At 36.5% G+C, this 13,021-nt stretch overlaps 4 protein-coding genes across 6 annotated transcripts in view; 2 read left to right on the top strand and 2 right to left on the bottom strand.

The window, feature by feature from the left end:
• The window catches only part of LOC109541047 (neuronal PAS domain-containing protein 4), a gene marked incomplete in the record, with an annotated part of 19,178 nt that extends 17,433 nt beyond the window's left edge, over positions 1-1,745 (top strand). The window contains 1 exon segment of the mRNA XM_048661421.1: positions 1-1,745. Coding sequence (XP_048517378.1) covers positions 1-960 — 960 coding nt within the window.
• On the bottom strand, positions 1,738-5,451 carry LOC109541049 (spermatogenesis-defective protein 39 homolog). 2 transcript variants are annotated; one of them, XM_048661423.1, is made up of 10 exons: positions 5,139-5,451; positions 4,200-4,323; positions 3,378-3,483; positions 3,079-3,251; positions 2,888-3,024; positions 2,806-2,830; positions 2,599-2,743; positions 2,331-2,545; positions 1,976-2,260; positions 1,738-1,863 (listed from the first exon to the last, which is right to left on the bottom strand). In XM_048661423.1, exons 2-10 carry the CDS (start codon positions 4,266-4,268, stop codon positions 1,843-1,845), a joined length of 1,176 nt encoding a protein of 391 aa, XP_048517380.1. In that variant the 5' UTR covers positions 4,269-4,323; positions 5,139-5,451; the 3' UTR covers positions 1,738-1,842. The 2 variants fall into 2 exon arrangements, with proteins under 2 accessions (XP_048517380.1, XP_019765287.1); XM_019909728.2 differs by having other exon boundaries at positions 5,143-5,451.
• Positions 5,452-5,703: 252 nt separating this feature from the next.
• Positions 5,704-9,103, top strand: LOC109541048 (serine/threonine-protein kinase 3). Its single transcript, XM_019909727.2, has 8 exons — positions 5,704-5,872; positions 6,359-6,612; positions 6,671-7,356; positions 7,416-7,596; positions 7,648-7,736; positions 7,793-7,948; positions 8,002-8,090; positions 8,149-9,103. Exons 1-8 carry the CDS (start codon positions 5,859-5,861, stop codon positions 8,216-8,218), a joined length of 1,539 nt encoding a protein of 512 aa, XP_019765286.2. The 5' UTR covers positions 5,704-5,858; the 3' UTR covers positions 8,219-9,103.
• A 91-nt stretch (positions 9,104-9,194) lies between these two features.
• LOC109541050 (mitochondrial folate transporter/carrier) lies at positions 9,195-11,579 on the bottom strand. Of its 2 annotated transcripts, XM_019909730.2 has the most exons (6): positions 11,429-11,579; positions 11,078-11,356; positions 10,878-11,028; positions 10,479-10,737; positions 10,258-10,371; positions 9,195-10,190 (listed from the first exon to the last, which is right to left on the bottom strand). In XM_019909730.2, exons 2-6 carry the CDS (start codon positions 11,319-11,321, stop codon positions 9,939-9,941), a joined length of 1,020 nt encoding a protein of 339 aa, XP_019765289.1. In that variant the 5' UTR covers positions 11,322-11,356; positions 11,429-11,579; the 3' UTR covers positions 9,195-9,938. The 2 variants fall into 2 exon arrangements, with proteins under 2 accessions (XP_019765289.1, XP_019765288.1); XM_019909729.2 differs by having other exon boundaries at positions 11,078-11,579.
• Between the last annotated feature and the right edge of the window lie 1,442 nt (positions 11,580-13,021).

Here is a 13,021-nt window from a genome sequence, read left to right as displayed (position 1 = left end):
CAAGAGCGCTCCTGCATCTTGCTGGCTCAAATACAGCGCCGCTCTGGAGACTGGCTTTGGATGCATTGCGTGCTGCAAGTGAAGGAAAGTTCCGAAAACAACCAGCAGCCTGTAATCGTCTGCACCAACCAAGTGCTCTCAGAAGCTGAGGCCGCGGTGATGCGCACCAACGGGTGGTTGTATCATTACTATTCCGTCCAGAACAAGTTACATTACGGACTAGCATACGATGGAGCTCACCCAGCTTCGAGACTCTTATACTATCCCGAGCATAGCGGTCATGGAACTTCCGAATTTGGAAGTTCTCACGATGTGACAGCTTATCCCCATTTAGCTACCATGCCAGTAACTCTTCATACGCAGCTAGCGACGCACCATGCAGGCGCAGCGACGCATGCACACCATAATCAACATCACCACCACCATCACCATCGGAGAGCTGATTCGGAACCGGTGGATTACAGCTACGGAAAACGGAAACCTAAAGAAATCATTCATTTGGAACTGCATGTAGACGCAGCAACTGAAGCCGATGCTGGTGGTGGCGGAGATGGCCTTCTAGTAATATCCCATCTATCGGAACGCCCGCGAACCCTCCTCAAGGTCGACCCTCAAGACTTTATGGACCAATGGAATCCAAGTCCGCCCTGGTCAGATACGCTGCAGAAAGTACCGGATATGTGTCATCAGGAGTTAAGTCCTTATGTTGGAAGCACTCCTCCAACACCTACAGCAACTCCAAGCATGCACATGGGAGGAGCGTTTTCTTTCGACTGGACCCCTGAACAGTTCGTACCGTCAATGAGTGGAACCCCTGCGGTAACTGGATCAATCGATGAATTAGAACGTCCACTTTTTTGGCCAGCTTCTGAAAGGCAATTGTTTCCCCTACAGCCGCCACCCAAAAGAAATCACCCATCTAGCGGCAGATCTGACTCAGCTGATCGAGATACTCCTTAGCTCGGAAGCAATCTTAGATTCATAGTGCAATAACCGTACCATTCTGTTGAATTTCATCCGCAGACACCTTATTTATATTGATATGGAAACGTGGTCAGTAAATCAAGTTGCATTTTTCGAAGGATTTCATTTGGAAAGTTTAATAAAATTATGTGTCTTTCGCACCTATCTCTCAGCGGTAACAGAAAAGTGCATGAATATTTATGATTATGTCTTAGGCCACATTAAGGGTTGACGTTCAGCTAAACTTTCACTTTGATTTACTAGCCTTAAATTGTATTTGCGAATATATACAAAGTTCCTAAAGTAGTTCACACTTTTAATGCGTCTTGATAAAATGTTTAATATTTGTTAAACACTACTATTTATTTAATGGAGACCAGTAATAAGAATGTGATTTATAATGCAAAAAGCAGACGTTGTAAATACGGTTAACTGTTCTTTCTAGTAAACCTATACATTTAAAATGTAAGTTCCTAAGAATCAATAAATTATTTAAAATATTTAGTGTAATTAAATAAGAAATAGATAATTGTGTAGTATAATAATTGACAAATAATATAAAGTGTTATCTAAATAAATTCTAGGTTTCCGAATCTCCATTCTGTGGGATACATTCATGGAAAGGTTATGGGAATTACGTGAAATTCGATTAGATCACTATTCTCATTCAGCCCAGCATTGTTAGGTGACATTCATTTGAAGTGATCGATATCACATCAATTTAATGTGTGTTAATGTGTATCAGTATTATTATTTGCTATTAAAATGGATCTGTTATTTGATAAATACGTTTTATTTCAACGGATTAAATTCTATAAAATATATAAAAAATATTAGTAGAGACACCGTAAAAAGTAATAGCAATTTAAATTCACAGCTCTAGTTCCTCCATTTCTTTTCCTAAAACAAAAAATATATATCAGACCAACTAGATGAAGCGTTATTCGTTTACATCGATCCAAGTAATTCAAAGTGAATGTTGGATCTCTGCTGTAAGTCAATAGCTACTTACTGAATACTGCAGGGCACTTTCTATTAAGTAATAGTCAGAGCTTTGGTAAGCAACTTTCCCTTTATAGTTCAGTAAGGCCAGTCGATCTCTTTGATTCAAGAAATACTGAATAATATAAGTATGGCACTGCAATTTATTTGCCAGCGCATATGCCTTGTCAGAGTCAGATATGCATCCTAACAGCGTCTCTAGAATATCTCTTGGTGGATTGTGTCTATAAAGCCCGGTTAAGAAAATTTCCGGGGAGAGTGCCGTTTTTAGAGTATTTTTCTTAGTTAACCAATTCTAGAATGTTCAGGATATAACAGCGAGTTTCAGTATAGTGCTTTGGCTTGGTGTGACTTTGAGGACTTACGTTTTTAACAAATGATTCGTTGATGTGCATCCACAGCTTCATTGAAGCCAACACATTCATCAATGTCCAATCAAATGTTAATTCGTCTATCCGAAAAGTTTTCTTATACTCCTGCAATCTACTCATTCCTGTGTGAGTCGACAGTTCATGCTTGCAAAGTTCAGCCAGTTGCGTAATTACAGAATTTGAATTAAATTTATGGTCCACCTGGAATTCTGATCCCAAAAAGATTAATTATCAGCTTCCGCCTTTGTCTGAGCCAGCTTACTCGTCAGCTGCAGATAGTCATATATCTCAGTTTTATCATCGCTTGAATTAATCTTTTGCATATTCTCCATTATGAATTGATCAAGTTTTCGATGCAGCAGCTCTTTATTAGTGATTCCCTGCCCAACCAAATAGTAAACAGATTTCTGCAAAACATATTCATATTTGTCTATATATTACGTAAACTGGTTCAGCGATTTTGCCTTACCAAGCTTGACGTATTTCCTGTAGCCCTGGAAATTTAAACATATTTTACATAAAATTTATTCAGGAAAAAAATACGGACTCACATATAAAGGTCAATTATTTCCTGCAATCTATTTCTCATATACAAATATTGTGCATAGTGGTTTACCGCTCCATTCCGTTTCGACAGTTGGAGATAAAATATGTTGGGTTTTAGCGTAGCTTTCAAATATAACAATACCTGTGTAAAATTTCCCAATTAATTTACCAGGAAAATTTACAAGCGGATACATACTTTTAAAATAACCGACCCGTCGCATGCCTCCAAGGCTTTGTCCAGCAGCAAAACTTTGTCACTAAACTTAACATAACAGTTGAGATTGTAATTATGGCCTATTAGCATTTTTTTAACAGTGTCTTCTACTTGAGGCACCAAAACAGGAAGTGTGGACTCAATATCATCCAACACTACGAGGAAACAATTCTTGTATGTGATCACAAGTTTTGCAAAATGAGTTTTAATCAATAAGAATGGTCACAAAAACGTAAATGGGTAAAATCCTAAATACACGGTTGTAATGAGCGAGAACTTACCCATGTCCAGATTTGTCTTGGAAATAATAGCATGAATAGGCACTTGAGATGAAATTTCCGTTAAGGAGCTAAAAATGGTGTTGTCCGAAGAAACATCGGTCAAATCCTGAAACAAATAAATTACTTATAGGGACACTTGGTTTATTTTTAAGTTGAAGTGTTAAATGTGTGTTTTGGACATTTGCTTTGGTGGCAGCAAACATCCCTTTGCTTTCCGCCAATCCTAGAACTTTCCATACTCCTTGCAAAAGAGCAACACCTTAGACAAGCAAATCGCAAAATCAATATTTCCTATTGGACAGCAGTATACCCCGATTAATCACCCACTGATTGTAGTTAGAGCTACAAAATGTTACAGCCAGGAAAAGAGGCTGTGTGAAAAGGTATGATTCGCTTCAAATATACGCGCAATTAGCACGCAAATATACTGATAGTCCGCGTAAATAAAATGGATGTATAATTAATATAAATAATATGATTTGAAATTCGAGTAAACCGCCCTTTCCAGGGAGTTTCTAAAGCCACAACATCTGAGTGCACTGTAAATTTCCATAATAACGTTTTCTCCAAATCAAAGCATGGGTTGAAATTTTCAGAAATTTGCGAAGTCGTCGATGCATAGTACGAAATGCGCCGAAAGATGTTTGGGCTTCCGCTCCGTTTCAAGTCCACAACCGCATTACAATTAGAAAATTATCTGGCAGCATATAAACAAGAAAAAAAAACGTAGAATTTCTGCTAATTGGAGACATGAACACCTCAATAAATTCAAATTGAGTTTATAAGAAATTTCGAAAACATCCCAAGGTTAATAAAACTTACATCTTCATCATCAAAATTGAATCCAGAGTGGCTGCTGGCATTCCAAAAGTCATCTTCAGCTTTTGCCATGGTCTGAGGAAAGTTTCATCGGAGGTAGAGGCAAAGTGGTAACTTTAGTTAACAACTGAAAAACACATTGTCTGTTTTATCTGAGTTTGAAATACGACCTGAATATGAAATATGAAGGTTTTGGAATTAAACTAAAATTGGTAAGCAGACATAATCGGCTGCTGCAAGTCTAAATGAAGGGCTCAGGGAAAAAACGATCATAGTCCATTTTTGTCGAAAATTTGTTAGATTTTGTAGAATCTTGTAGTTTGCGACCCAAATTTTCAGATGGCTATGTCAGTTTTAGGCAAAAACGATTACAGTCACTGTAACGAATTTAAATAAAAAGTATATGCAGCATAAGAATGATCAGAGTCCGCGCGGTCCCATACGAAAACAATTTTGTTCCATAACATCCCACGAATTCTTGAACAAGTTAGTGAATTCTCCTAATGCTGAGTGTGAAGATGTTGATGAACCGCTTCCTATCGAAGAAATTCAACAAATTTCCAGAGAAGCTGACCAAGAGGATTCTGATGACTCGCTTTCCCTCGCACAAATTGCAAAAAAATAGAGGCGCAAAGAAGGGTAATATTAATAATATTGAACGTGATTAATTTGTTAAATACATTGGGTTTTTTGGCCCGTCAAACAAGAAGGCGCGAGGAAGAAGTGTGTAAAACCTCAAAGAAAAGTGAAATGGTTTTTATCGAATGTTATCTTAGGTAACTTTATTTTAGGTAATACATAAATTTTAAGCCCTACCGTCGGCTTTGCGGAGCATCCGGGCTCCGCGGAGCACACTTTGCGTAACTCTGACCTAGAGCAACTCATTCAGAGGGTCTAGTTTTTGTTTAAATCATTTGTATATAATTGTTATAGCATACTTACGCACCTAAGTACAAATATAAAAAATACATTTCTCTTGAAAAGTTCACTTAATATTTTTTGTGCTGAACTGAATTGGGTAAAGATAAACTACTTAATATAATTCTATATAGATAATAGAAAAGCTGAACTATAACTTAAAAACAATAAACAATAAATTAAGTGAGGTTAAGTCCATTTTATTTTATTTTCAGGCCAAATCTGAATTAATTTGGGATTCTGATCAAACGAGTCGTCAATGAATATTTGCATGGTTAAAAACCCAGTTATTATATGTGTTATTAGTAAAACTATTAATTAATTTAACAAAGACAGGGAAATTATGCAATAAAGACGAAGAGAAAATTTCGTCTGTAGGAATTTCATAAGCAAATACCGCTTAAAATATTTTCAGTCATAACTACGATATTAATACAGATTTGATGAAATTAAATTAAGTGAAAGGGATTTTAAAAATATTTTATAATTTTGGGAAACTCCTAAAAATTTTGTTCCGTCAAAGTTAATTTAAACTTCAACCTAAAATGCGTAACCATCGATGGTATCTTAGACAAGGAAAGAGATCTCTCTTTCTAAGGATGGTATGGAGTCGAGATGACAGGAAAGAGATGATCATGGAGTTTGGTTACGAGAAAATTAAATATAAATAATGTACTTTTGTTGTCAAAAATGATATGTTTACATCGTTTAGTTTATAATATATACTGCACAACCTGAATCAAGATGTCTTCCAAAAGGTCAGTACTAGAGTTTAATACTGAACATTTATTTTAACACCCACACCAATATAACCTCTTTGGGTCCCCAGTACTTTGTCTTCCATAGATATATTTTTTAATTCCTACATAAAATTTATCGCTAATTCATTGTATTACATATGTTGGGTGTTTGTTTAAAGCCAAGTGGAGGCCTGTGTTTAACAGTGTGCCATTTACGGTTCCAGGGTGTATACTGTTGCATGCTGGAATGGTGATTACATTGAATAACAATAAAGGAAATATGAACAAAAAATCAAATTGTTAAACAAAGTAACTAAGTGAAAACATGGTGCATGGCCCATAAATTCAGCTGCTTGCCATATATGGCAACCAGCTGAACGTGTTTTGCAAGAGTCAATAGTTTATTTTTCTCACATAGTCAACGAAAACCTCGCTTTCCATGCCCAAAAAAATGTCAATGTTATCAGTAGTTCACCAAAATGGAATTCTATTAAATAATTTCAGAGAACTCAAGAAGTTGTCAGAGGAGAGTTTAACCAGACAACCCGAAGAAGTTTTCGATATAATATGTAAACTTGGCGAAGGTTCATATGGCAGTGTCTATAAGGCGCTGCACAAAGAGTCTGGGCAAGTGTTGGCCATTAAGCAAGTGCCAGTTGACACTGATTTGCAAGAAATAATTAAAGAAATTTCGATTATGCAACAGTGTGATAGTCCCTATGTGGTCAAATACTATGGAAGCTATTTTAAAAATACTGGTAAGTGTGACTTGTCGCATTATTGTATAAATTCTAAATAGTTGATGTTCTGGTTCAGACCTCTGGATTGTTATGGAGTACTGTGGGGCAGGATCGGTTTCAGATATCATGAGACTGCGTAAAAAGACACTGAGCGAAGTCGAAATAGCTACTGTGTTATCTGATACGTTAAAGGGACTTGAATATTTACATTTAAGGAGGAAAATCCATAGAGATATAAAGGCTGGTAATATATTATTAAATTCCGAAGGCCATGCTAAACTGGCTGATTTTGGAGTAGCCGGACAGTTAACGGATACTATGGCCAAAAGAAATACTGTCATTGGCACTCCTTTCTGGATGGCACCAGAAGTTATTCAGGAAATCGGTTATAATTGTGTGGCTGATATTTGGAGTCTGGGGATTACTGCGTTGGAAATGGCCGAAGGCAAACCCCCTTACGGTGATATTCACCCCATGAGAGCCATTTTCATGATTCCGACAAAGCCACCACCGTCATTTAGAGAGCCCGATAAATGGAGCCCAGAGTTTATAGACTTTGTGAGTGTGTGTTTGGTGAAAATCCCCGAGGAACGTGCCACAGCCACCGACCTTCTTAGTCATGTATTTATAGGAAACGCCAAAGCCCCTAGTATCTTAAGCAGTATGATTCAAGAAGCTCATGAATTAAGAGAGAACCAGACTTATCGCAGCGTTTCTGTTTCAACTAACATTAGTGGATTGAAACAGCCTGTATCTGAGTCAGTAAGTATAATCTGAAGCTAGTGACTAGCATCTGAATGTCTATGAAAAATATTCTTTAGGTCGATGTTAATGACTCGGTCAATGAGACAATGCTCTCAGCAGTTGATGATGGAACCCTTGTACCTGATAAAGGTGGAACTTTGGTGCCTTCAGACCTTTCTGGTACCATGGTAGATTTAGAGTCTGACTTAGGCACGATGGTCATTAACGCCGATAGTGAGGATGATGAAACAATGAAGAGTAAGTTATTTCTACGCCCAAGTTCCAATACACTTGCATGGACAATTTCAGGGCATGGAACCGATTCAGCACAAAATAAGAACAAATATCGGCCCATGTTTCTCGATCATTTTGATAAACGCGAAGCGGAAGAGAATAAAGTAAGTAGTCTAGAACAATCCTTGCGTTCGTTCCATTATTAACCGATTTTTACTAGGGAAATGGAGTGTCAAACTCAGTTACATCACAAGAAAACCCCAAATCGAAATTGCCGGATCACCAAAAAATCGAACATCCAGTGCCAGTGCCTGATAAAGGGGAAGAATCTAAACAAGTTCCTTCCATTACCTTTTCAGATGGAGATTTTGAATTTGTAAGGGTTGCCTTTGTTGTATGATAATCTTTATATGAAATTATTTGTTTTAGCTGAAATACCTTTCCTATGAGGAGCTACAAGAGAAGATGAATAGTTTAGACGCAGATATGGAAAGGCAAATAGATGAACTGAGACAAAGGTAATCCGCAGATAAAAAAATGTATTTATTGATGCAATAACAATGTTTTATTATTTAGATATCAAGCTAAAAGACAACCCATATTAGATGCTATGGATACTAAACGAAAAATGTCGCAAAACCTTTAATATTTTTTTGTTTCATAGACGGCGCGTAAATGTTGAATGTTCTCTCTTATTTTCTAGTCAGGGAAGGCAATTAATTAAACACGGCTTGTAGGGGTTTAAATATTGTTTCAACGAATTGCCTTCGCAACTTGAAATTATCGTGAGAGCCTCTTAAAACTAAGATTTGCAATAATAATATTAATAATATCATAGTCGGTATAGAGATAGTGTTTTTTCCTAAACCGAACTATCCTGTTATTTTCAATACATCACAATTTGTCATTATTTTCGAATGGTAATAATTTGTACGCATTATTTACATTCAAGTTGTGTAAATCCTTTCTCGTGTCGCAAAATTCAAGAAAGCAATCGAATCTCAAATGTCATTAAAAAAACCCATTCAAGTATTGCCAGTGATTCATATAGAATTTACACAGCGACAATTCAGTGTCTCGTGCCATCAGTATACAATGCTACGTTTATCATTTGATAAACAAATCGGTTTTTGCTTCCATGACCACCAAACGAAATATTTGAATGGTTTTGATTTCTATATTTAAGAATTGTTTGGGTTACATTAATCGACTATTTAATCTGTAAGGCGTTAGTCCTAAATGTACTTAAAGCGGTTCTTTTGTACTGCTCCTATCCTAATGTCAAATACTATAAAATCATAATATCGAAGCATGCAGAAAATGATAGATTTTAGTATTTAATGGAAAAATTAACACGTATTATTTAAGGTCTCTAACTTTGGGTTTAACAACGTTGTACAGATATCCCCAATAATTACAAAAATGTAACCTCTGTACGAAAAGTACGCTTGCTGTGCCTTTGTAGACTAAGTAGATTTAACTCTTACTGTATCCATATTTTTTGATGATTCGAAATAAATATATAAAACAATTCGTTTCGTTTTCTTCAGTAGTGTCTAGAATTATTATCCTAATCAGTTGGTTATCTTTTACATTTTGTGGGTAGAAATAAGTACAAATTGTTTTTGGAGCATTTTTTATATAAAAAAATAATTTAATTACAACTAACTTTACACTGTTCATCATCTGGGACTTACGATCAATACGGTCTTACGCTTAATTGCTACACTGGTGGAATAGATAGGGCTTCCTATATAAGTTTAGTGACAAATTTTCAATGGAAACATTACATGCTATGATTGCAACATAAATACGTTTTATTTAGTTACTACAGATTTCCAGTTTTGCTTAAACAACTTAAGGATAACACTTGCTTATATTCACCATCTTCAATAGTCACTTTAATACAGACACTAGTTGTCACTTTTAACATCAAGTAAATATTTAGGAACTTAAAGTAGCAGTCGAACCTATTCGAATTAGTCCAGATTATTTTATTTGAAACACAAATTTCTACTTTCGAACTGTTATTACTGATTACAATGCTCAACTGTGCTTATTGCTGTGTTGCTTAATATTAGCGTTTATTGCGTTCTTATTGTTCAATAGGTAACCTGACATCGTGAATAAGCTACATAAAAAGTCAACAAGAATTAAAAGGTGTCCTAATTTATTTTGATAATTGCTGTTGTTCAGGATAGTGCTCAGTAAAAAGTAATAAAATGATGTCCTTCAAACACGTATGGGAACTTAAGTTATTGCAGAGATTCCAAGGAATACAAATCACGGCAAATGCTGTTACTAACTTAATTACTAACCGGGAATCTAAGTGTCTAACTCTACAATAAATAAAGAGAATTGATTAACTAGTTAGTGAACTTTTCATAAATTAACATTACGAGACATATATTGGGGGTAACATGTAGCAAATAGGGCGCTAAACCTTTATAAAAACCTTTAGGGCCTTCGTATGCCCAAGTCTTCTTTACACAATCCCATGTGCCTGTATAATTGTGATGCTGATCCTGCAATCTCGTTCGCAGAACTTGATAGGGATATGTTGACGCTGCTGCGATTAACTTGCTGGTAGCTGCAAATCCTAGATATTCTCCAGTAGTCTGTACATAAGTAGGAAATAGATGTGTTAATGTTTTGCAATTAGTATTTTTGGGAACTGTTACTCACCAGTTTATTATCGTAAGGTAATTTTCTATGTCTGTTGTAAAATGCTTTCATCTCCTCATAAGTCATAAATTGAATGGCTCCATGCACAACTCCAAACATCCCAGGAACAAAACCCTACAAAGAGCAGTTGAGGAAACTTCAAATCCCCTACCCACATTCACGTTTTCGTTGTGAAATGCTCATAAAAGGCGAAAAAAACTAGCCATGCCTGGCAGACTGACCCTGTATAAACCTCTCATGCCTTCCTGTCGATAAATTTTTACTAACGCATCTGTCATTCCATTGTACCAAATGGAGGGATCTTTGGAGGCGGTCCCTGTGATTCCACATTGCAAACAGAGACGAGTTTTTACAACCCAAATTGGGTTGGTTACCAGCAGAGTAAGAACTCCAGCTTCAGCTGCAGCTAACATGTGCCAAGTGGGACCAAGAGGCTTTCGACTATCTCCTTTTTGAATCCAGTTTTTGATTGAATTGTAGCTGAAAAAAATCCAGAGTACATTCACTGGACACCAGAAGCTAACACGTGCTCAGTAATGAGATGCGTAAAGGGATTATCAAATGATAATACTAAGATAAAAGAATGCTATAATCAGTACTGAATTCAGTGATATACTTACAAGAGAAAATAGCAGCCCCATGCACTACCTGAGCCCCATACGTTAGGGGCTACGCCTCTATATAACCCTTTAATGCCTTCTTGCCTCACAACAGTGTAGAACGCACTGGATAAACTAGTATATTGGGGCACTGCAGTTCTTCCATCGTTGACTGTAATAACTTGAATAGATTCGGATGGTTTTAATTGAGATATACATACCAGCAAAACGAATTTTCATCAAGTCCAAGGGATGCAAAATTAATGTAGAAATGGCACCCCCTGACATACCAGCAAGTAAATGCTGATATTTAACGTGACTAAGTAAAGATATACTGTTTCCATTAGAGTGGTTCTTCATGGTTGTATTGGCTGTTTGACTATTCAACTGTTGATTTGAACTCTTGTTTGATTCGATGTGGAATGAAGCATCAACATTGTCTTTCACTTTCACTACTGCAGACATACAAGATTTGTTTGCAGATTTCTGGTAGGACCAAGCTAAAGGTTATGTAATTTTGATGATTGTTGCACCATTTCAAACAAAGAAATCTTTTTGGTTCTACGACTCACGTGCTTAATGTCCTTTAATAGAACTTACAACATTTTGGCTTTTGGCGTGATATTATCCAAAAATAAAACTTAAAATAATTCAAGTGCTAACCCAAATATAAAAGAAATCGTTTCGCCTACGACAGCGCGCTCTTGTATGGTTTGGCAATGGCTATCCTTCTTTCTCTTATGCACAAGCGGCCCAGCCACTGACCCCGGAAAGTGACGGTCAAGGAAACTCGGGCGAACTTCATCCACCGAGCCAGAGGTGGCAGCACGAACTTGCCTTGCTACAGAACTACAGAGCGCACAGAGGTGTTCTGTGGAGTTCGCCTCTTGCTTCAAATACATCCCTTATCTCTCTCTAGCCGCCAACATACGCAAACTTAATAATTGTTTCTTATCCGAATTAATCTAAAACTGACAATTTTCGCACAGATTATAAAGAAACACATGAAATCCGTTTTTCGTCGACTCCTCACAGTCGAGGCGCCGTCGCCTTTAAGAAAACTAAAACTAAACTTTCGCCTAAAACTAGGCAGGTACTATTTTTTTATTTTCAACTTTTGCTCCATTGGTCAAGGCTTAAGGTATCCATCCCATCGATTTACTTCGATCGATTGATTTTCACGATTTGATAAGTGACTTTGCCAGAGCAAAATAAAAAAAAAAAAAATTTTTGTTGCATAATAATTTGTAAATCACTATTAAGTTTTTTATGTTTATGTTATATGTAATGTAGAAATAAACTTGGAATTGCCAACATATGTTAGTAATTTTTCGCCTCAGAGTGAATGGAAACAAAGCCATCAATGTGAATTAAGAAACGGAACCTACTAAAGGTAGGTACAAAAAAATGCAAGTCAAATACAGCAGTTGTAATGTCTTGTGTTTATACAGGGCCATTTTCTAAATTAATTAATTAAATGCGATAAAAAACCTCAATAATTCTTTTTTATTCAAATTAATCAAAAAGCGCCAAATTTCGCACAGAAAGTATGATCATTAAAACCCCGGCAAATTCCACTTTTCCACTTTCACTCCATTGCACTTCATTTTAGGGATTAATCTTAGGCACAAATTACTCTTAGGCACAAAGTAACTAAAGTCCTGTTGGTACTACTAAAAGGTGGCTCTAAAAGCCTTCGCGGAACACAAAAACACGATATTACAAAAATATAGCTTTCCATTAAAAGCCACAGAGCGCCACAAAAAGCAACACATTGACGCTGCAATTTTTGCAGTAACGCCGGCAACGGATTGCGGCCAATAATATCTATAATAAGTATATATTCTAGCTATAGAAAATAGTTTAAATTAATTACCTAACTTTCGCCGACGTTTAGACGGTTGATCAGATGATGAATCAAATGTTGCTGATGAATTTTTAACGTGGAAGACACAGAAAAAACGAACGATGCGTGACATTTTGTTTTCCGACTTATGAAATTCCGTCTTTTATGTGAAAACTGCCGGTATTTTCGCACTCACGTTCCCCCTGAAAAAAAACGCGCAAAACAAATACAGTTATTTGCTTCTCAAACGGGCAATTTAATCCTCTATCCAGAGCTCCAACTCAATCTGATGCTGATAAATGAGCACAAAAGTGGCGTA

The sequence above is a fragment of the Dendroctonus ponderosae genome, unplaced genomic scaffold (genome assembly GCF_020466585.1).
Source record: "Dendroctonus ponderosae isolate FM_Combo_2020 unplaced genomic scaffold, Dpon_F_20191213v2 Dpon_F_20191213_1, whole genome shotgun sequence".
NCBI lineage: Eukaryota > Metazoa > Arthropoda > Insecta > Coleoptera > Curculionidae > Dendroctonus > Dendroctonus ponderosae.
This window is presented reverse-complemented; position numbering and strand designations above follow the sequence as displayed.